This window comes from Dipodomys merriami, unplaced genomic scaffold, assembly GCF_024711535.1.
Source record: "Dipodomys merriami isolate MVZ:Mamm:240054 unplaced genomic scaffold, mDipMer1.0.p SCAF_202, whole genome shotgun sequence".
Taxonomy (NCBI): domain Eukaryota; kingdom Metazoa; phylum Chordata; class Mammalia; order Rodentia; family Heteromyidae; genus Dipodomys; species Dipodomys merriami.
This window is the reverse complement of record NW_027203405.1, coordinates 365,518-388,748: the sequence shown is the minus strand read 5'-3', so window position 1 is coordinate 388,748 and position 23,231 is coordinate 365,518. Positions and strand designations below refer to the sequence as shown.

Genomic DNA, 23,231 nt, shown 5'->3' with positions numbered 1-23,231 from the left:
CTCAAGGCTAGTGCTCTACCACTTGAGCCATAGCGCCCTGAATTTCAAAGATTAATTACCTTTGGAGATTTTATATATATATATAAGATAATATATATTATATAACATACTTTTTATTTATTTATTTTTTTGCTGGTTCTGGACCTTGAACGTCCAGTGCTGTCCCTGAGCCTCTGTGCTCAAAAGTAGCACTCTACCACTTGGGCTATATTGCCACTTCCAGCTTTCTCTGAATAGTTTACTGGAGGTAAGAATATCATGGACTTTTTCTGCCAGGGCTGGCTTCAAACCATGATCCTTGATATATTTTTAATACCCAGATCAGTTTGATGTTTTAATCCAAAATGGACAATGGAATTAGACATTCCTCCAAGCAAGATGCACAAGTGCTCAGGGACACATGGGAAGATGCTCAGCACCATTAGTACCAAAATGTGAACCACACACATCACACATACACACACACATCACACATACCATAAACACACAATACATGTGCCACACACATCACATACACCATACACACCACAGCCACACACAGCACACAAATCACACACCACACATCATGCACACTACATACACCATACATGCACCCCATATCACACATGCCATACACACACCACACATCATGCATACTACACACCATACACATACCACACACACACCTCACGCTACACACCAAGCACCACACGCATCATACACCACACACATATCATACATATCACACACATCACACATACCTCACACACTCACCACACACAATCACACACAGCACATGCCCTGAGGGATCCTGTGGCACACAACTACAGGCAAGTTTGTCTGAAGTCACCCACCCTGATATAGCGACCGGGAGAGGGAGCGCACTGAAACCGTCACAGACTGTGGTGGCAGACTCCTGGCACTGCCACTTTGTACTGCCGGGGAAAATCGCCGAGGTGCCAGGGGCAGACGCAGGCGGGGGCGGGGGGAGGAAGTGTACCGGGGTGGATGAGCACCGGGGCGGGTGCGCTGGCCTGACTCGCGCGGAACTGTCAGGGAGCGCTCAGGCATTGTATCTTTTTTTGGTAGTACTCGGGATTGAACTCAAAGCCTGAGAGGCAAGTCCTCTACCACTTGGACCATGCCCCTAGCCCCGTCAGCTTGTTGCTTTTCCAGAGAGGGTCTTGGGCTTTTGCCCGGGCCAGCCATGGCTGTGACTCTCCTGGGTTTCTCATGACTACCTGGGTCACAGGCACGAAGCATCAGGCCCCATCCTGCCCCAGGGGGGTGGGGAGGAAGGGGGGGAGGGGGGACTCAGCCCAGGCCAGCGCTTACCTTGTTCAGAAGCAGGACGTGCTCGGTCACCAGCGGGCTGAGCTCGGGAAGCTGGCTCTGGGTCTCTAGGAGCACGTGCTCCACGAAGAGCGCCACCGAGAAAATGCGGTTCCACTGGGCTCTGACCAAAGAGGAGTGAGTGTCGCTCACTCAGTGCTGACAAGGCAGCCTGAGAGGCTGGAGGGGTGGGGGGGCAGGGGCAGGGGCGGGGATAGGGAGGGAGCCTGGGTGAGGAAGAAGAGCCTGTGCCAGGCTGTGCCAGGCTCCTGACCTACAGGCGCTCTCGCTGAGGCTGGGCACAGGCAGCCTCTGTGTCTCCCACTCGGTGCCTGTGCTGACGTGGTCCCCACCACAGCTCTGCAGCTAAGTCCCTCCTGGCGTTCACACCGTGCGGGACACCCCAGCCCTGAGGGCTGTCCCTCTACAGCCACGCTCGCTGCCCTGCTTCCACGATCCCCGGACCCCCGGGGTGATCCTTTGTCTGGATCGGGTGAGCTCCTGGTGCTAGGAAGGGCTCAGCAAATGCACCTGCTGGCTCCCGCGTCAGGACGCTGTAGGCCCACAAGGGAAGGCCGGGGCGAGCCCCCAGCGGCCGGGGCGAGCCCCCAGCGGTGGGTGCCCAGCTCTCACCTGACCTGCCGGATGACAGCCCTGGCGGTGGCCCCGCCGCCTTCCTGCAGGTAGCCCTCAGAACACACCAGCTCCAGCGGGATGGACAGGCTCTTCACCAGCTGCAGCCAGGCCTGCGGGCTGGGCCTTAGGATGTCTCTCGTCAGCATTTCCACACAGGCCATGGCCGCAAAGGTGTCCAGTGTCTGCCAAGAGCACAGGCATGCGACTCAGGAGGGTCCCCACTCCTCCGTTCCACGTGGCGATGGGATCCTGAGGCCAGGGCTCTCAGGGCCGCTCCTGCAGGGCCGGCTTATGGCCCCCTCCCCCAACATCCTGGCACGGTCACACATGTGTGCCCAGCAGGCCTCTCCATGTGGGACACAGTGCCCTCCCTCCCCCTTGCCCGTGCGTCCCAGCCCGGAGGACCCTGGCACTCGCCGGGCTTTCCCCACAGAGGCTGTACCATTTCGGGCCTGTGCTGCTGCGGGGCTCCGATCAGGCTCTGCAGAACCTGAGGGTAGATGGCCAGGATTCGGCTGAAGGTCTGCAGCCGGGTCCTGAAGCGCTGATAAGCCAGATGCACCCACGGCAGGGAGAGCGGAGCCTCTGGCTGGCCGATCACCACCTGCAGCTCTCTGATGCAGGACCACAGCGCCATCTGCAGGACCTAGAGGACCAGAGGCTCTCAGGGAGCTAGATTACGAACCCACATTTCCCTACGGAAAATCTGAACTATTGAAAAGTTACCCAAAGACAAGAAAAAAGAACTAAAAAATCAGGCTCCTAATCCCCTATTGCTTTTTGCTAGAATCCACTGACCATTTTTTTCTTTTCTTTTTTCTTTTCATTGGTCATGCGGCTTGAACTCAGGGCCTGGGCACTGTCCCTGGGCTCCTTTGGCTCAAGGCTAGCTCTCTACCACTTAAGCCACAGAGCCACTTCCAGCTTTTTTTGTGATTAATTGCAGGTAAGAGTCTCACAGTTATTTTTGCCCTGGCTAGCTTCAAACTGCAATCCTCAAGATCTCAGCCTCCCAAGTGGCTAGGATTACAGGCGTGAGCCACCAGCTCCTGGCTAAAACTTGACATTTAAAAAGAAGATGCTCCTAAGAAATCAGAGGACTTGCAGGGAACAAAGTTGTAGTGAGTCCCCAGCAGTGGCCTAGGACTGGCCCGTGTGTGGTGAGCCGCTGGAGGGGCCTTACCACCCCCAGGCCTGTGGGGACCCCGTCCCGCTCCCTCATGACAGAGCGTGCTGCAGAAAGCCACACCTGCGGCGAGCGCCATGTCTACCTCGTGTTAATATCGTCTTCCTAGCGTTACTATCATCTTCCTGGAGTTAATATCTACCTCAAGCTCTTGGCAGGTAGACACCCTTCTGGTCAACAGCAGGAAGTCCTTTGTGAAGTCCTGCAGGAGTTCCTGTTGCTGTTCTTCAGGGAGCTGAGCGAGAAACCTGCCCAGGGGAGTCTTCTGGAAGATTTCCACCAACTTCTTAGAGGGCCCTGCAGGCAGACAGGAAGCCAGACAGTGGCCTCAGTGAGAGACACCGTGAGCTCAGGGGAGAGACGCTCCTGGGGAGGAGCGGCTGTGCTCAGCTGATCACCACTGAGCTCACCGCAGTGACGTCAGCCGCCTGACCTTGCAGACAAGAAGGGACCAGGCATGGGCCCGACAAAACGAAAATGGATCAAAGGCAGAGTCTACCTTTAGGTCACAAATAGCCAAGCAGGAAACACATGAAAAACAACAACATCCGAAACAGCTCAAGTTCTGTGCTGCATGCCTACAGTTCCGGGGTCACACTGGACTGAGTAAGAGCCCCGCCAGCCAGAGGCCCGCCTTCGGGCAGGCAAGAGCCTGCTCAGATGCCGTCCTGGGAAAGCACGTTTGTGCCAACAGAGTGGCAAAATGCTGGCCCAGATCAAGGTCTCTCGAGTGTTTTTGTCAGTCCTGGGGCCCCTGAGTTTTCGTGCTCAAGGCTAGCGCTCTACCACTTGAGCACTGTGCCACTCCCAGGCTTTTGTGGTCAATTGGAGGTCAGGCACTTTCCTGCCCGGCCTGGCTTTGAACTGTGATCCTCAGATCTCAGCCTCCTGCATAGCTAGGATGACAGGCATGAGCTGCTGGTGCCCGGCTCCTTTGAGCAGTTTGACCAGTGCTGTGAGAACAGTTTTTCAGTGGGTAAAAGGCAACTTTTCTAAGCCATCTGGGCCAGGGCTGGTTTTTCTGGAGTGACAACAACCAGCGTCCTGGGCACGTGACAGGCAAGCGGAGAGCTGCCCGGCCAGGGACTGTCGGGGGACGGACCGACCGCTCCCTGAGTGGAAGGGTCGCTGGCTGCTAGCCGGTGCTGGCTGCCGTGGATCGCTGCCAATCTCCTCACAGTGTGATTTAGAGGCTTTGGGTCCCCTGTTGGAGACTCTCTCCACAGAAAATTCAAGAACGAGACAAACTTGGAGGTATTCCACAGACAAAGTTAAAATCTCCCGGGTGAACCGGGCGCTCGCTCACTGCTGCCGCTCTGCCTGTGGCCGGTCAGCGGGTCTCTGAGAGGAAAGGTGGAGCCGCCCACACCGCCCTGCACCGGTCTGGGGTGGCCTCACCGTCGGCGTCGCCAATATACTGAGCCTGGACCCAGAGCTCTTCTAGGTAGTCCTTGATCCTCCAGCTGAACGGGACGCTGTTGGACTCGTGCTCGGGCAGACTCATGTCGCTCTGCACCAGGATGGGCGGCATCTCACTTTTGGATCTGCGGCGGCGGGGACACGGGAGTGAGACTACAGAGTGAGGATGGAGCACCAGCTGGTCTGCAGCACGGAGGGCAGCAGCCGCATGACACCCCTCGTTCACAAAGCAAAACCAAATCCAAGACAGGCAGTAGTGGCTCACCCCTATGATCCCAGCTACTCAGGAAGCTGAGATCTGAGGATCACACTTCAAAGCCAGCACCGGTGGAAGAGTCTGAGAGTCTTATCTCTAATTAACCAACAAAAAAGCAAGAAGTAGAACTGTGGCTCAACCAGTAGAGTGCTACCCTTGAGCAAAATACACTAAGGGGTGGATAGGGCCCGAGTTCGAGCCCCAGGATGAGGAGAAAAAAAAAATCAAGGTGGGCAGAGGCCAAGCAAATAGCCAAGTCTTAGGGCAGAGTCAGGTCTTCTAGAGTTGCACCTGCCCTTCCTTCTCCTCCCCTCCCCTCCCTGCCAGCCCTGCCCTGGCTCTCCTGTACATAACTACAGCAGTTAAAATGAGGTTTTCTCTCGTGGATACCAACACTGCCCTGACTTCTACCACAGAGCCTCAGCGGGCAACTCAGAGTCCTGGTTCTTATGTACACCTCCTCGTCCAGGCCCCAACCCAAAGTTCCCTGTGATCAAGAAGCCACGTTGGGAGGTCCGCTGCGCCTACGCCCGCAGGGCTCCCAGGGCCGCCCAGCGCCCGCAGGCCAGGGCGCAGAGCGTGGGGCGTGGGCGGCTCCACAGCCTCGGTGGGGAACCGAGACACGCACGGCCACCTCCCACCGCCACCCTCCAGGCCACCTCTAAGCCATGACGAATGTACAATCGTCACTCTAGAGGGGACGCTCACCGCCAGCAAATGCTCCCGAGAGCGCGTGGCTGGCGTGCCTTTCATTCCCTCCCTTCCTGTAAAATGAGTCTCCTACTCACGCCATGGTATTTGCCACAAGAGGAATGTCCAGGAACTTGACGTCGCCAAAGATAAACATCCAAATGGCCTGCACCCAGGCTGGCGTGTCGGGCCTGGTCAGCAGCTCCAGGTTGCCGTCCCGGTCCATGAGCGATATCATGCTGGCCAGGAGCGGGGTGACCGTGCCCTGCACCCGCTTCCAAAGGCTGTGCCTGTCACGGGGACAGACGCCGCTGGGCACAGAGGAGCCCGGGGAGGGCCCCCCACAACTCCCTCCCTCCCTGGCCCTGCAAATCCTCCAACTCCAGTACCACTGCAAGGTGAAACCTAGACTACTCTTCCTCTTCTTCTTACTATTATTTTATATAAGACAAGACATTCATAAATAGAAATGTCTGGGTAGAGGCAACCAGCAGGATGGACATTAACTCAATAGCTAATAGGCTGGAGCTTCACCATGAAGGTGAATAGACATTTGCCTTGAATATATAACTGTGTTCTAAAATGAGTTTTACAATCCCCGGGCTTTATAAAGGAAGAAAACAGACCTGGGCGCCCGTGGCTCACACCTGTAATCCTAGCGAGGCAGGAAGCTGAGACCTGAGGTTCTGGTTTGAAGGCAGCCAGCAAACAAACCTTTGAAAGTGTTATCTCCAACTAACCAGCAAAAAGCTGGCAGGGGAGGTGCGGTTCAAGTGGCAGAGGGCCAGCCATGGGAAAAAAAATTGGAGGACCAGAACTTTTGCCACCCTAGGGAGGGAACCCAGGGCCTGGTACACGCCAGGCCAGCACACGGCCACGTGAGCAAAGCCCTGTTTTCATTTTAGTTTTGGAAAAAGGGTCTTGTCACCGACTTTTCTCAGGATAGCCTCAACCTTCCACACCTGCACCTTCCACACAGCCGGGATTACAGGTGTGTGTCCCTGTGCTGGTTCTTATGTTATGATGAAAAGAACGCCAAGAGACATGAGTAGTGTCCAGCGAACTCGGCCATACCCACTCCCCAGAGGCACCTGGGGCTAGGGTGCGGGGGGGGGGGAGCAGCCCTCCCGCCCCATTTCCTCAGCCCGGGAGGGGCCGCGGGAGCAGCGTCCACCCCTGCGGCGCCCCCTGCCGCGGGTACCTGAACGTGCCGGCCTCCTGGAGGGCGTCCTGGTTGGCTGCCTCCCTGGAGACCCACGCCTTGAGGCTGCACAGCAGATTCTCCTCCTGCTTGCAGAGGAGGACGTGGAGGCGCCTCTTGGACACGCACAGGAAAGCGGCTGCAAAAGGCACAGGGGACACAGCCGGCTGGTGAATCCTGGAGATGCGCCGGAGAGAGCCGCCCTCGGACTCTGCCTTGTCAGCTCTGCCCGAGGGGCTGGGCCCGCACCCTGGGGCCGACTCCGCCCTCGGGAGCCCGCCCCCCGCCCCCCTGGGCACAGGCACAGACCGGAGCCCGCCCCCGCGGGTACCAACCGTTGCCTTGGTCCTCGTCCAGGAGGCTGAGCAGAATGGAGACCCGCCGCATGTTGCGTGTGCCGCCCTGGTCCCGCAGCAGCCCCACCGCACCCTGCACGCAGCTCCTCAGCAGCCGCGTGGTGTCCAGCACCTGCCAGGGTCCGGACAGCGTCTCAGCTCAGGCCAAGGCCGAGCTACAGGCGGAGGGGGATGGGAGGAGGGCGTGTGCCCGCCCCCTGCACCCAGGCCGCCAGTCCTGGACGGAGGGCGGGGAGGAGGGGAGAGGGGAGAGCTCCACCGACACCCAGCACAGCGGCCCCGGCTCCTCTCTACCCTCGTCTGGCCAGGGGCCGAGATGCACTTCCGGTGCCTGCAGAAGACTTACCTCGGCCGCCCCGGGGCCAGAGTCCTCCCACTCCATCTCCTCCGGACCCCCCGACTCCGCTTCTGTCTCCGGCAGCTCCCCAGAGGTGTTGTCTATGTCCATGTCATTCTCCTGCTCACCTTCCCCTGCAGACACAGCAGACAGTCACTCAGGACAGCACCCGGACACGCAGGGGTGAGGCGGGGCGGGATGGCGGGCACCGGGCCGCGACCTGTCAGGTGTCCCTGTCCTTAACAGCAGTGCTGGCCCCAGGTAAGGGACGTGTGACATGCAGACAGAGGCCTAAATCTCCCACTCGGCACCCAACACGGGAGCCGGGCCTGGATCCGCCCCCCACAGCTGACACAAGGCCGCGGGCACGTTTCCGCGGCCTGAGTTCTCGCTAACGGACAGGCGCCGAGGCTCAAAGGGGCTCCAGTGGGAGCTGCCACACGCGTACCTCCCGCCCGCCCCGGCCACCCCTGCGTGGTCCCCAGATGGCCACCTCTCCGCTCGGGCGCAGGCTGGACTCCCGGCCGGAACAACTGGCTAATGGTGACACTCTGCAGCTTCGTCACATCGGAGGCCATGAGCGTGCATCTCTGGAGGTCATCGATGTGCACGGATCGCCACGGCCCTGCGGGGAACACCAGCACTCGGTGTCCTCCCTCCCTCCCTCCCCGGCCTCCCCGTGAGCTCTGAGCAGGGACGCTGCGCCAGGCCAGGCCCGCTTCCACGGCTGCTGAGAGCCTAAGGCCTTGGACACATCAGAAGCTATCAGACAAATACCGCAAAGGATAGACAGAGAAGGCTGGGATTCTCCACGGAGTTCCTCTCATTATCATGATCAAAAGGAGTAAAGGAGTCTGGCACCTGCAGTGGCTCACACCTGTCACCCTAGCTACTCAGGAGGCTGAGACCTGAGGATCATGGTTTGAAGCCAGCCTGGAAAACAAATCTAAAAGACTCATAACACCAAGTAGCCACTAAGAAGCCAGGAGTGGAGGTGCAGCTCCAGTGGTAGGGTGCTAGCCTGAGCGAAAAGACTAAAAGAAAGGGTAAGATTGAGTTCAAGCCCCAGTGCCAGTGTGCACACATGCACACATGCGCGTGTGCACACACGCACACACACAGAAAAGGGATATGTGGTGTTGGCTGGATTTGCTTTCCATTTTCCATGAGATTTCTAAACCAAACTCTGCCCCCCACCACCACGTCCCTGTTTATTTCTTTCTTTCTGTTGGTCATGGGGCTTGAACTCTGGGCCTGGGTGCTGTCCCTCAGCTTTTCAGCTCAAGACCAGCACTCTACCACTTGAGCCACAGGATCACTTCCGGTTTTCTAGTGGTTTATTGGAGATAAGAGTTCCACAGACTTTCCTGCCCGGGCTGGCTTTGATGGGTGATCCTCAGATCTCAGCCTCCTGAATAGCTAGGATTACAGGCCTGAGCCACCAGCACCCGGCTGCCCCTGTTTCTAAAGTACCAGTCACCTTATACCACACAGATGGTGAGCATTCAAGAGACCAAGAGACATGCGGAGATGGGAACATTGCATTTCAGGGCCAATGCAGTGATCAGTGCAGGTGCCGGGTCGGGAGAAGGAGGCCACACAGGCAGGAGGCGGCCAGCCCCAGGGCCCTGACGCCCCCGGGACATGCTGAGGCCACCACAGGGCCCCAGACGATGCCTTTGGTGTTTTTCTCTTGAGACTGAGCCCTATGACAAAGCCCAGGCTGGCTTTGAGTTTGCGGTGCTCCTGCCTCAACCTCCGGAGTGCTGGGATGATAAGTGTGCACCACCACGCCCGGGCTTAAGAGGCTAGCTATGAACCAGGACCCTAGGTATGAGATCTAATTGTATCTGAAGACAATGTCCTGGGGCTCATCTTCTGGTTTCAGATATGGGACTCCCAAAGCAATAACCAGGTACTAGTAAATGAGCACACTTGGGACACTGGGGTCCTACCTCCATGGAAACCCACATAGGATGCCCCACTTCCCATCCGGGATAGCTTTGTGATGAAATAGACAAAGACGCGGCCCTCGGTCTCTTGTACTTTGTTGATCTCATTGATTGCAGAATACCTATTGAAACAAAACAGACAACAATCAATCCCAGTGGCGCTGTGGCCATAGTGGTAGAGCCCTTGTCTCCAGCTGAAGAGCTCAGGGACAGTACCCAGGCCCAGCGTTCAAGCCCCATGACGGACAAAAAATAAATTAAAAAAAAAAATCATAGAGTACTTTTGGGCTGGGAAGGTGGCTCAGTGGTAGAGCGCTTGCCTTGCATGCATGAGGCCCTGGGTTCCACTCCTCAGCACCGCATAATCAAAAAGAAAAAAGCCGGAAGTGGCACTGTGGCTCAAGTGGTAGAGCGCTAGCCTTGAGCTGAAGAGCTGAGGGACAGCGCCCAGGCCCAGAGTTCAGGCCCCATGACCAGACCCACCCCCCCAAAAAAAACAACAAAAAAAAATCAATCCCAGCTGGGTGCCGTGGCTCACGCCTGTCATCCTAGCTACTCAGGAGGCTGAGATCTGAGGATCAAGGTTCAAAACCTGCCCAGGCAGGAAAGTCTGTGAGACTCTTGGCTCCAATAAACCACCAGAAAACCAGAAGTGGTGCTGTGGCTTCAGTGGTAGAGCGCTAGCTTTGAGCTGAAGAGCTGAGGGACAGCGCCCAGGTCCAGAGTTCAAGCCCCATAACCAACAACAAAAAAAAAATCAATTCCAAGCCAGCCACTGAGCGGAAGCCACGCCGTGGAAGGCAGTGGGGGTCTGGCAGGCCACGGGGCCACCCTTGGTGACAGGAGCCATGGAAGGCAGTGGGGGTCTGGCAGGCCACGGGGCCACCCTTGGTGACAGGAGCCGTGGAAGGCAGTGGGGGTCTGGCAGGCCACGGGGCCACCCTTGGTGACAGGAGTCGTGGAAGGCAGTGGGGGTCTGGCAGGCCACGGGGCCACCCTTGGTGACAGGAGCCGTGGAAGGCAGTGGGGGTCTGGCAGGCCACGGGGCCACCCTTGGTGACAGGAGTCGTGGAAGGCAGTGGGGGTCTGGCAGGCCACGGGGCCACCCTTGGTGACAGGAGCCGTGGAAGGCAGTGGGGGTCTGGCAGGCCACGGGGCCACCCTTGGTGACAGGAGCCGTGGAAGGCAGTGGGGGTCTGGCAGGCCACGGGGCCACCCTTGGTGACAGGAGTCGTGGAAGGCAGTGGGGGTCTGGCAGGCCACGGGGCCACCCTTGGTGACAGGAGTCGTGGAAGGCAGTGGGGGTCTGGCAGGCCACGGGGCCACCCTTGGTGACAGGAGTCGTGGAAGGCAGTGGGGGTCTGGCAGGCCACGGGGCCACCCTTGGTGACAGGAGTCGTGGAAGGCAGTGGGGGTCTGGCAGGCCACGGGGCCACCCTTGGTGACAGGAGTCGTGGAAGGCAGTGGGGGTCTGGCAGGCCACGGGGCCACCCTTGGTGACAGGAGTCGTGGAAGGCAGTGGGGGTCTGGCAGGCCACGGGGCCACCCTTGGTGACAGGAGTCGTGGAAGGCAGTGGGGGTCTGGCAGGCCACGGGGCCACCCTTGGTGACAGGAGTTCTGGCCTGAAGTCATTGTCATACTTCATGACAGGCACTTCTTCCCCGTGAGCGAACTCACAGGTGCTCATTCAGTGGGCCATCACCAGCCAGAAGCCTGCCCTGCCCCCATCGCAGGGCCCCGATGCTCGTGCAGCCTGGCCGGCCCTCCAGGGGGCCCCGAGTATCCTGGCCGGCCCTCCAGGGGGCCCCGAGTATCCTGGCTGGCCCTCCAGGCGCCCCCCCCCCCCCCCAGCATCCTGGCCGGCCCTCCAGGGGGCCAGGGCCGGGGGCCGGGAGCCGAAGCCGGACCCGGCGGGGTTTGACAACTCTGAAGGAACTTCGGCCTCCAGTGTGTTAAAATGCCCAGATATCACTCTATAGCATCTGCCATTATCTTGATAATTGCCAAATGAACAGTTAATCTGGTATTTCACATAGTTAATCCGGAGAGTGTCAGAGTTCCACTAGGAACACCATAAAGATGTCCAAAAGCATTCATACAGTTTTGTGTCTTTCAACTTGCAGTAACTTCTAATTGGGCAATTGAAAACTCAACAAAGAGCAAAAACTTGACTATTAACACTCTATTATTTACTTGTCTTTGGCTTTTTTGTCCCTCTCCGCACTGAGGTCTGAACTCAGAGCCTTGGGCAGGTGCCCTACTGCCTGACCAACGTCTCCAGCCTTTCTTTTTTCTTTTTTGCAGTTTCTCTAGCTCTCCTTGTCTCCAGGGAGAAGCGCTTTCTTATTATATCTGTGTTTATTGGCTTCAGGGCAGAAAGTCCTGAAGAAATCTGGGTTCCCTACGCTGTTTCAGAGACAAACCCTGAAAAGCGTACTTGGCCGAGGCGATCAGCTGACCACCTTGGGTGGTGTCACTGAAGTCGGTCTGGATGATGAGAACTCTGTCCCCAGCTGTGTCCACGAGGCAGCTTCTGAAGAAAAAGGGGAATATGCACATCAGTCTCCCCCTCTTCCTCCCTCCCTTCAGATCCAGTGGCTTGGTTTTCAGGGTCTGGGTGCAGCCTCTTAGCTTTCTGTTCAAGGCCAGCATTCTATCACTTGATCCACAGCTCTACTTCTGGCTTTTTGCGGGTTAACTGGACGTAAGAGTCTCATGGACTTTCCTACCCGGGCTGGCTTTGAACCACCATCCTCAGCTCTCAGCCTCCTGAGTAGCTAGGATGACAGGTGAGAGCCACCGGCGCCCGGCTCTAAGTGCATTCTCCGTCCAAGAAAGGGACAAGGAATTTCCCCACAAAAGTGCAGGGGCTGCACAGAAACCAGCAGGCCGCTGTGGTTTCCTCCCTGAAAAGCAGAACACTTAGAAAGACAGCCGAAGCAAGCATCCTAAAGATGGGAACTGAGAGGCGGGACAGAGGGGCCTCGCGAGGGTGCGCAGGAAATGGGGTGGGGGGGGAAGGTCACCTGACTTTCTTGAGGAACGAGCTCTCCGTGTCAAACTGCTGCAGACACAGCAGCGTGGGTCTGCTGGCCAAGCCCTGCACCTCTGCCTCTAAGGCCTCACAGTCGTGACCGGTGAGCAGCCTGGAGAAAGTAGTGATCTGCAAAGTGACAGCACGGACGGTGGGCTGGAGCCCCCGTGCCCCGCTGCCCGCAGGCCTCAGGGTGCGCACGCCCGCCCCGTCCTTCTGAGATGCCCACGTGTCTTCCGGCCCTCGGTCCCAACTCGGGTTCTCATCCGTGAGCCGGAGGCTCAGCACACTGTGGTCTGGTTCACGCTTGAGGGAGGAGTCAGTGTGAAAAGTCAAACGTTCTGGTGTGCCGACACCCCAGCTCCCGAACCGAACCCGCAGCCCGGGCTGGCCCGACCACCGGCCCACCGACTCCCACACCGCCAGCTCCAACGCAGCCAAGTGGGCTTCACGCTTGGCTCCAGCCTGCGGCTCATCCCTGTGATCTCAGCCCTGACGAAAGCTCCCAGCTAGCTCCAGGGAGACCCAGGGGCGCCCTAGAACCCCCGCTGCCTGCTGCCCCTCTATGCAGTGAGCAATCAGCACTACCTGTCTACAGCTAGCTTTTTTCTTCTTTGTGCCAATCCAATTCTGGGCCTTGAACTCAGGGCCTGGGCACTACTCTGAGCTTTTTCACTAGAGGCTGACCTTCCACCCCATGAGCCCATGCCATCGAACCCCTCAACACCCTGGGCCTGCGTGCAGAGATGCGGCCTCCAAGAGGAGGCTGGTGCTGCCGACAGCGTGGCCACCAGCGCCCAGCCCCGCTCAGAAGCCGATGCTTGAAGCTCAGTGACACTGAACTTCTCTTTACTGTGCACAGAAGAACGAAAAGTCTCAGCAGTGCTCTGCATCATTCCTACACCGTGGCTTCCCCATGATGGAGAGTTCCCAGCCCCAGGGGCACAGGTGGGGAACTGGGGGGCTGGGGGAGCAGGTACCTCTGTGAGGACGGCGTGGCGCTCCGGATGTGGGGCGCGCAGGTGAGCCTGCAGGAAGTCTGCGAAGGAGTCGTGCTGTTGCGCGTGGTAGTAACTCCCCGCCAGCTGCCGGGCAGTGTGCGCGCCCAGCGCGGAGGCGCTCAGCCGGACCACGGCGTCCGGCGTGGCACAGTCCAGCAGGATCAGCTTGGCGGCCTCCAGCACCCTGTCGGACGTCTCCTCGGTGGCCAGCTCCCCGGGGCCCTGCCTGTCCATGGCCTGCAGCACGGCGGCACCACAGGCGTCTGAGTGGTAGCCAACGAAGACGTCCTCGGCGCGGTACCTGTGCCCGGCCGTGAACTGCTGGGTTTTCACCTCCGCGAAGTCCCGCGCCCACTTGGCCAGCTCCTGCACGATGCCCCTCTGCCTGTCTTCCAGCATGGTGCCGATGTCCAGGTAGTGCTTCTCCAGCCGGTTGATGAGGGGCACGGGGAACTGCGTGTACACCACGTCCTTCTCCTCGATGACGATGAGCCGGAAGTCCGCGTGGACCCGACACTTGACGCGGTGGGTGCCCAGGCCGAGGTCCACGTACTTCTGGCCCCCGAGGTAGACGTAGTACTGGTTGAGCGCGTCGTACAGGCTCTCGTACAGGTTCTGCAGGTTCAGCAGCACCACCGTGCGGCCGGTCTCCATGCAGATCTTCACCCGGTTGATGTTCCTGCAGATCTGGCTGTATTCCTGGTCCTGGGGGAAACTCGAGCCAAAAATGATCTCGGGCTGCCGGGCCCCCGCGCTGAGCATCTGCTGCAGGATGGGTAGGGCCGCGTAGTTCTTGGTCAGCACCAGGAGGTAGCGGGCTTCGGCGTCGTGGTCGGGGTCCTCGCCGGCTGCCCTCTCGGGGCCCCCGAAGATGTTCTGCCTGATCAGCTCGACGGTGCTGACTCTGTCCGTGTACCTGGCCTCGGGGATGCTGGCCGTGAAGATGTCCAGGGCCGGGATGTCGTCTTTGCCGCTGAAGTTCCGCAGGATGGCATGCGCGATGCCCCGCTCGGAAGGCTTCCTGCTGGAGGCCTTGGCCGTGGCGAAGACCATCTTGATAAGGCTGTAGTAGTCGCGGAGCCCGAAGAACTCCTTGTCCTGTCTCCGGCACACGGCTTCGTAGGCCCTGGCAAAGGGCGTGAAGTACCCCTGGATTCTGCGCTGAACCATGGGGTCGGAGGAGCAGATGCCCCGGGCGCTCTCGATGAGCTCCCGCTCGTTGGGACGGCCGCGGGACACGAAGATCCCGCGGTTCATCTTGGCGGGATCCAGGGCCCAGTTGGAGATGCCCACGAAGCCGACTTTCTTGTGTGGGGATGGGTCGTCCTCGATGCACCCGTCTTCCAGCAGGGGGTGCAGCGTCTTCAGGGGCATCTGGGGGGAGTCCTCCGCCAGCCCCACCTCGTCCAGCACCACCACGGAGACGTAGTGCTGCAGGTCCTTGCCCTGCTGGAAGCGGGCGCACTGCTTGAAGGTGCCGATGATGCCTTGGGGGGTGGAGTGGGGGCTGCACTGGAAGGACACCAGGTGCACCTGCTTCAGGCTGCGGAACAGCTCGGAGTGCGCGGCCTGGCCCTGCATGGCGTCCGCCACGATGGTCTTGGCCAGAGACTTGGAGCTGCCCGGCTTTCCCACCAGAAAGAGCGGGATCCGGAGCTCGATGCAGACGATCATCATGAAGACATTCTCCTTCAACGCCAGGTTCTTGGCGATGGTCTTCCTGAGTGGCACCCCGTTCAGAAAAAGGTCCTGCGTGCGAGTGATCTCCTCCAGGATGACCCGGCTGTCATCGTAGGGCTCGGGGAAGCAGGGACAGACGGCTTTCCGGTACGATTCCTTGTCCTCTAAAGAGGCGTGGTAACATATCCCAATGGCCATAACCAGAGACCAGAGCGTGGGATTTCTGTCGAAGTGACCGTCGCTGATGTGGGACTCGCAGGGAGAGGCATCCAGCTTGGCCAAGAGCATCTCGCTGTGGTCGTGAAACCACTTGAAAACCTTCACGCAGCGCTCCACGTCCCTCAGGCTGACAAAACTGCATTCGGTCTCCTTCCTCCTCATGAAGGCCTGGGAGGCGGCCAGCACGCCTGCGATCACCTGTGTGTCCGGCTCCTCCACCTCCATGCAACCAACCAGTCTCTGGACGATCTGCCGGATGTACAGCTTCTCCGCCATGTTGTTCAGCTGTCCAAAGTCCCACACCAGAGGAATGAGGCTCGGGGGCAGCGCGTGGACCCGGTACACCAGCTGTCTGAGGGGGATGGACCCCAGCCTCTCCGCTGTCTCCTCGGCCCTGACCCGGTACCCCAAGCCTGCCGACTCCAGGCGGCTGATCGCCTCCTCCGAGTGCTTCCGGTAAGGGTTGCAGGCGGCGATGATCTGCAAGCCCGAGTCCTCCTCCAAGGGCTGGCCGCCCACCGTCCGGTCGCACAGGACTTCTTTGATGCAACTGATGGCTTCTGTCGTGTTGGCTTCATCAAAGAACAAGATGGTGTCCAACTGGTGCTGCTCCTGATTCTTGATGGCGAGCTCCTCCGACTCCCAGACTTTGAAGTAGATGGTGGCCGCGGTTGTCCCCCCGTGGACCTTCACCAACTGCATCGTTTCGGCAGGGACACCGCCACGTCGCAGGTCACTGAGGAACTTAATGAGCCTGGTTTTCCCGCAGCCCGTCTCTCCCATGATGATCACGGGGATCCCACACCGGAACCGCATTTCGATGGCCAGGATCTTGAGCATGTTGTCTGTCGTGAGCTCGTAGGTCTCGTCGGGGTCCTCGGCCCACTGAATCCCCAGCGCCAGGCAGAGGCGTTCCAGCTTCTCGCATCTGGGTAGGCTGTCGAAGTCGATGTTGAAGGGGACCCGCTGAAGCAAGAGCCCCTGGTACAGCTCGGTCGTCATGACGTTGCTCTTGATCACCTGCTGGGTCTGGTGATTGATGGCGTCCACAAAGCCGTTATTCTTGGGTTGGAGGTGGAAGCCAATGAAGGTCATGGTTGTGCGGTCGCCGTTGAAGAAGACATACGGGTGGGGCTCCGACTCCCACCTCTTCCGGAGAGAGAAGGGAGCCAGATCTTCCTCCGCAACCCCGTCCATGGTGATCAAGTGACCCCCGGGGCTCTGGTCGGAGGTATGAAGCGTTGGGGTGGCGAAATCCCTCGCCATCAGGATCATGAAGGTGACCACGAAGTTTTTGAAACCCCTCAGAGTGTCGCCGATGAAATCCGGCTTGCAGAAGAGCGAGTTCTCACAGTCCTGCAGCTGACAGTTCAAGAAATGAGCAAAATTCCTCAGCTCGGACCAGGACGGGTTCACCACCCCACAGTAAATGAGGAGGTGCTGGATGCACTCCTCCGGGGTGCCCTCCACGGAGCCTTCTTGGTACTCAAACCAGTCTAGGTTTTCCTTTTGGTGGAAGCGTTTCAGGTACTGGAAAGGTCTCTGGAACGCTGTGCTGCGGAACTCCTTCCTGTCCATCCCGGGCTCCCTGAGCCTCCGCTGTGGACTCAGCCCCACGTCGATCACCTCCTTGGGAGGTCTGCAGGTGACCATGGGGAAGATGTCAAGAAATCTGAACGGAGGGACATGCGAATTCTGCAAAGGAGAGACATAAGTAGAACTGTTATAACTAAGCTGGGCGCTGGTGCTCACACCTGAAATCCCAGCTACCCAGGAGGCCGAGATCTGAGGATCATGGTTCAAAGCCAACTGGGGAAGGAAAGTCCCTGAAACTCTTCTTACCTCTACTTAACTACCCAAAAGCCAGAAGTGGTAGAACATTAGCCTTGAGCACAAAAGCTCAAGGACAGAGCCCCAGCCCTAACGCTCAAGCACACAAAAAAGAAATGAAACAAAACAACCAAGTTTAATGATGGCTATTTTTCTGTACTAACCATGGAGTCAGCTGCTTCCTATGGCAAAAGTGGTGGAGGCTGGGTGCAGGTGGCTCAGCCTGCCATCCCAGCTACTCAGGAGGCTGAGATCTGAGGACCGCGGTTCAAAGCCAGCCCGGGCAGGAAAGTCCATGAGACTCTCATCTCCAATGAACCCCAAGAAAACCAGAAGTGGCGCTGTGGCTCAAGTGGTAGAGTGCTCACCTTGAGCTGAGGCCCAGAGTTCAAGTCCCATAACCGACAAAAAAAAATGTTGTGGAGAAGGGATGGGAAGGAGAAACAGAGGAGGAGGCAACAATGCTTGATAAGAAATGTACTCATTATCTTGCCCCTGTAACTGTAACCCCTCTGCATGGTATTTTCACAATTAAAAAAAAAAGTTGTGGAAACCCAAGAACGGTTCACTCCCAGACAGAGGGGCTGGCGAAGCCCTGGCCAGGACCACAGCGTTCCCTGCTTACCAGCTTAGAAGACCGCTCAGGCTGCTCTGAGCTGCCCTTCTGGATTTCCACGATGTATAAATGGCAGGGGTTCCGCAGCCATATCTTCCCCCTCACGTCCATGAGGTATTGTAAAATGAGGAGTTTGAAAAGAAACACCCAAATGCCAGTCTTTACCTAAAGAAAGGATCAGGAGGGCCTGTGAGCACAAAGCCTGAGGCCGCGGCCCACCCCCAGGCCCCCAGGGCTTTTCTGGGGAGGAGTTCCCCCCGCAGGGAGGGGCGGGGGGGGCGCGCACAGAGCTGGTCACGTCCAGGTGGAATATCACAGGCGTCCGCTGATCTCTCTCGGTCAGGAAGGGCAGGAGGGAGCTCAGCACGTAGCTCTCATCCACCCGAGGCTCAGTCAGCCGAATGGTTTTTAAAGGTACTTTTGGATGGTTTAACTTCTTTCTCAGTTTCCCACATAACCTCTTCACGTAGAGAGACTTTCCTGCAATATGGAAACGTAGACATTAGATCTCGAGGGGGGCCAAGAGGCAAAGACCTCCAAGAGATGCAGCCCCACGCCAAGGCAGAGAACACACAAACCCTGACGCCTCCCCCCTACCCCGGCCAGCCTCCCCCATCCCTGCTGCCCAGGCCGGCCGGCCACCACCGTCCACACAGAACACAGCATGACTGGTGGGCTAGGACAAGAGAAGTATGGGGCCCTGTCAGCAGCTGGTGGCCACCACCGCCCTGCAGCAGGGGACACGTACTAACTCAAGGGGCACCAAGGGCCCCTGGATGCTGGGTAGAGCACTGCAAGCCTGTAATCTCAGAGACTCGGGAGGTGGAGGTGTAAGACAATGAGCTAAGACCATCAAGGCCAAGTGGAGACCCCGTGGCTCACGCCTGTAATCCTAGCTATTCAGGAGGCCGAGCTCTAAGGATCGTGGTTTAAACACAGGCCAGGGCAGAAAAGTCTGTGAGACTCTTATCTACAATAGACAACTCAAGAAAAAGCTGGAAGTGATGCTGTGTCTCAAGTGGTAAAGCACTAGCCTCGAACACAAAGAGGCTCAGGGACAGCGCCCAGGCCTTGAGTTCAAGCCCCAGGACTGGCAAAAAAAAATAAAAAAGATTGGGCTAGGATGTAGCTCAGTGGCAAAGCACTTGCCTAGCAAGTGCAATGTCCTGGGTTCGATCCCCAGCACCAAAAACAAAAACAAAAATAACAAAGATCAGATTCTGGCAGATACGCTGATTTCTAACTACTGGGGAGTCACAGTCTCCCTGGACTCAGTTTCTCCACCTGCAGCAGGGTGTTATCTGTGTGAACACTGTCTTCCTGGGTCTGTCTGGCTGGGACCTGTCTGCCCCAGGCCCCTTACCGACACCCGCCCTTTCCGAAGTCACCAGCCCAACACACAGCCGGTCTCCAAACACAGCCGCGGCCGACGGGGTCTGCTCCGGGACCTGGAAATGGTCCCCCAGGTAGGCCTGGATGTCCTTGAGCGGAGCCTGCGGGACGAGGAGGACCTTGTGCTGGCTGAAGGCGGAGGGGAGGTAGCAGTGGCCCCGCTCCGCGTCGCACACCAGCACCAGCCGGTAGTCTTCGCGGTGGACGCGCTTGCACAGGTCCTGGAAGAGCTCCTCGGCCTGGGAGCCCACCTCGTAGCTCAGCTGGTCGGCAAACAGCAGGCTGTAGACCTTGTGGTCCCGGGAGCCCGGGGTGAGGCAGCGGCGCAGCAGCAGCGCCACCTCCTCGAGCTCGGTCTGCGGCGTGCACACCAGCACCTCGTCGAAGGTGGGCAGGGGCTGGTGTGGGTCCTGCATGTAGAGGGCCAGGGCGGCGGGCAGCACGTCGGAGTGACCACACAAGACCAGGTTGGGCCGGCCGACACGCAGGCCCCTGGGCAGGGTGCGTTCCACGGGAGGTCCATTCCGCCTGGCCAGCTCTGCCAGACAGCAGCCAAGGGCCTCCAGGTCCAAGCACCCGGGCAGAAGGGCACTGATGCACATGATGGACTTTTCCATGATGATCTTCAGCTTGGGCACCAGGCCAGGCATGAGTTTGAGCAACAGAGGGAGGGCTGTCCTCGCTCTGGTCTCCCAGTCTCTGGTAACCTTATCCACACACGCCTCTGTGGCGCGGAGGATATCGCTGGCTGTGCAGCCGTCTAGGATGAAGGACAGCATCATCAGCGCGGCGGTGCTGGGACTGGGCTTCCTGAGCTCGGTGCTCAGGTAGACCAGTTGCTCTGCTGTGTAGAAGTTGAGGTAAAAGTGCTCCATTCGCTTCTGTTTCACTTCCTCCTTCCACTGGTGCAGGAACGTCTCCATCTGCCTGCAGAGGGCTTCCAGGCACTCGAGGACGTCCCCGTGCTCGGCCAGCTGGCCCACCAGCTCCAGGCCCAAGTCCATGCGCACGCAGACACCCTTCCTGGGGCTGCAGTAGATCTCTACCATCCAGGTCCTGAACAGCATGTTTCCAGCAGAGTACAGGTTGATGAAGGCCTGGACAAGCCGCTGGACGCTGCAGAACACCTGTGAGGAGGAAAGCAACCGTAAGGCAGACAGCGGGAGGAATGGGCGGGAGACTGGTGCTGTGAGGTGCTGGACGGGGACCCGTATTCTAAACACAGCCTTGTAACTCCAACGTTGAGTCTTTGCCTTAGATTCGCTCATTGCCACAGAAACACACACAATCATTATGATTATTGCTCCTCCCTCATTGATAGGATCAGCCTCATCACAGCAAAAAGGTAAAAGATAAAGAATATCAATGGTTGGAGGCTCAAGCCTGTAATCCTAGCTACTCAGGAGGCTGAGATCTGAGGATCGCGGTTCAAAGCCAGCCCAGGCAGGAAAAATCTGTGAGACTCCTATCGCCAATAAACCACCAGAAAACCAGAAGTGGTGCTGTGGCTCAAGTGGTAGAGCACTCGCCTTGAGCTGAAGAGCTGAAGGACAGCACCCAGGCCCAGAGTTCAAGCCCCACGACCGACAAAAAAAAAAAAAAAAAAAAGAATATCAATGGTAGCTCACACCTGTAATCCTAGCTAGTCAGGAGGCTGAGATCTGAGAATCAAGTCTAAAGCCAGTCTGGACAGGAAAATCCATGAGATTTTTTTTTCTTTTTTCTTTTTGGTCAGTGGTGAGGTTCGTCCTCAGGCCTGGGTACTGTCCCTGAGCTTTTTTCACTCAAGGCTGGTGCTCTACTCCTTTAAGCCAGTTCTGTTTTTCTGGTGGTTAACTGGAGACAAGCATCTCATGGACTTTTCTTTCTTTTTTTTTTTGGAGGGGGTCCGGTCGTGGGGCCTGAACTCTGGGCCTGGGTGCTGTCCCTCAGCTCTTCAGCTCAAGGCTAGCGCTCTACCTCTTGAGCCACAGCGCCACTTCCGGCTTTTTTTCCTTTTGCTTATGTGGTGCTGAGGAATGGAACCCAGGGCCTCAGGCGTGCAAGGCAAGTGCTCTACCACTGAGCCACCTTCCCAGCCCCTCATGGACTTTTCTGCCCGTGCTGGCTTCAAACCACAATCCTTGGATCTCAGCATTCTGAGTAGGATTACAGGCTTGAGCCACTAGTGCCTGGCTTCTAAGAGACTCTTATCTCCAAATAACCACTAAAGGATGGAACTGTGGCTCAAGTGCTAGAGCACCAGCCTTGAGCAAAAAAATGCCCAGGCCCTGAACTGAAGCCTTGGAACCAGTATACACCCATACACACCCCCACTCATAAAATATCAAGTGTAAAGTTCATATGAACTTTAAAGAAAACCTCCTTATACAATGAGACTATTTAGACACCAATCCATCTATATCCATTAGGCTGTGATGGTTTTGACAAACAATGCCAATCGAATTGAATCTTTAAGTGTGTGTGTGTGTGTGTGTGTGTGTGTGTCTGCCAGTATTGGGGCTGGGTGCTGTCCTTTCAATTTTTTGCTCTACTTCCACAGCTCCACTTCCAGCTTTTCGGAGTAAAAGAGTCTCACAGACTTTTCTACCTAGGCTGGCTTTGAACTTCAGATCTCCGCTTCCTGACTAGCTAGGACTATAGGCGTGAGCCACTGGCACCCACCAGGTGTTTGGGTTCTTGTCAGGTGAAGCAATTTACCATTTTTGCTTTTTCTGAGGACCCCTGGGTCATCTCCTCTGGGCACAGCCGGGCCGTGTGGGGACCACGAGGAGGAAGCCCTGCCCTTGAGGCCTGCGGGCTCAGGGGCCTGTCTGCAGCTACCACGCATGCGCATGCCCCGTGCAGACCCAGACGGCTGGCGAGCACAGCCAGCTGCCCAGCCAGTGCCAAGGCTGACCCCTTGCCCCGTGCCAGAGAGGGAGAGCGTGGCGCAGCTGCACGCAGCAGCACGGAAGCACACCCTCACCTCGGAGAACTTCTCCAGCTCCACGTGGTTGTGGTCTTTCTTGCCAGACATCAGCATCAGCTTGTTCAGAAGTTCCTTCAGCTCCTCCAGGGAGTAGTCGCGCACGGTCTCCGTGCCGCCGTGGCCCTCAGGGAGGAGCAGGCGCAGCACGGCATCCATGCTCACCTGGGCCGGTCAGGGGCGTAGAGAGGCTTTTCAGGCCCAGATCGCCCCCTCCCCTGCCCGGGCCCACCAGGAACCCCGGGGGCTCACCTTCCCATCTCCTCGGGGCGCCTCAATCACGTAGATTCCCCGGCTGTTGATTGCCGTGGCCAGGGACAGCGAGGACAGCTCCACCGAGCCGTGGCTCTCCTTCACCGTCTTCAGCCACGCCAAGTTCCTGGCGGAGTCTCTCTGTTGGAACAAAGGTGGAGGATACAGCGGGGTCTGTCTCCCCCCGCGCGGCCTTCTGCTCTTTGCCCATCTCACCTCCACCTGGGCCTCACACCGGCCACTCCACGGCCTCATCCTCCGGGGCCAGGGCGGCCGCCCCGGGCCCGGGCCGCGTCCATGGGCTCTGCCCATCCAGCAGGACCCTCCTCCAGGGCCAGGGCGGCCGTCCCGGGCCCGGGCCGTGTCCATGGGCTCTGCCCATCCAGCAGGACCCTTCTCATGCAGTGGGCTTGCCTCCGCTCGTCGCTCATGCCCACGGGGCTGCTGGCCCTCGGGGCTGCCGGCCCTTGGGGCTGCCGGCCCTCGGGGGCCGCGGAGGCTGAGTGGGGGCCGCCGTGCGCCGCAGGGGCTCAGGGCCTCGGAGGACGGATGCGCGGGGAGCCCTGACTACTCTGACTGTGCTTCTGCTCTGCACTCCCGACGGGGCAGAGCGCACATGGCCGGCTCGGCTCCCTGCTCCACACCCCGTCCTCCTCTGACTGCACCCGGAGAATTGGCCCGGGTCTGCCGGGACCCAGCACAGCTTTCTCCAACTTTCAAGGTAAGTTCATTTATGTCGAAGTGTTTTTAAAGCCTGGCATTGGTGGCTCATGCCTGTAATCCCAGCCAGCCTAGGCAGGAAAGCCTGTGAGACTTGCATCTCTATTAAACTGCCCAAAAAGCCATAAGTGGCGCTGTGGCTCAAGTGTTAAGAGTGCTAGCCTTGAGCCAAAG

At 58.2% G+C, this 23,231-nt stretch overlaps 1 protein-coding gene across 3 annotated transcripts in view; it reads right to left on the bottom strand.

Moving 5' to 3' along the window:
- Rnf213 (ring finger protein 213) overlaps positions 1–23,231 on the bottom strand; it is a 96,032-nt gene that overhangs the window by 23,316 nt on the left and 49,485 nt on the right. For all 3 annotated transcript variants that reach the window (XM_070031596.1, XM_070031599.1, XM_070031598.1), the window contains 19 exons: positions 22,338–22,478; positions 22,086–22,250; positions 19,089–20,244; positions 18,012–18,205; positions 17,735–17,890; positions 13,360–16,974; positions 12,372–12,508; positions 11,783–11,878; positions 9,348–9,466; positions 7,886–8,017; positions 7,402–7,526; positions 7,035–7,167; positions 6,700–6,838; positions 5,597–5,788; positions 4,532–4,677; positions 3,276–3,430; positions 2,390–2,593; positions 1,945–2,129; positions 1,315–1,435 (listed from right to left, as the gene is read on the bottom strand). In XM_070031596.1, coding sequence (XP_069887697.1) covers positions 1,315–1,435; positions 1,945–2,129; positions 2,390–2,593; positions 3,276–3,430; positions 4,532–4,677; positions 5,597–5,788; positions 6,700–6,838; positions 7,035–7,167; positions 7,402–7,526; positions 7,886–8,017; positions 9,348–9,466; positions 11,783–11,878; positions 12,372–12,508; positions 13,360–16,974; positions 17,735–17,890; positions 18,012–18,205; positions 19,089–20,244; positions 22,086–22,250; positions 22,338–22,478 — 7,311 coding nt within the window. The remainder of the gene's footprint in view (positions 1–1,314; positions 1,436–1,944; positions 2,130–2,389; positions 2,594–3,275; positions 3,431–4,531; positions 4,678–5,596; positions 5,789–6,699; positions 6,839–7,034; positions 7,168–7,401; positions 7,527–7,885; positions 8,018–9,347; positions 9,467–11,782; positions 11,879–12,371; positions 12,509–13,359; positions 16,975–17,734; positions 17,891–18,011; positions 18,206–19,088; positions 20,245–22,085; positions 22,251–22,337; positions 22,479–23,231) is intronic.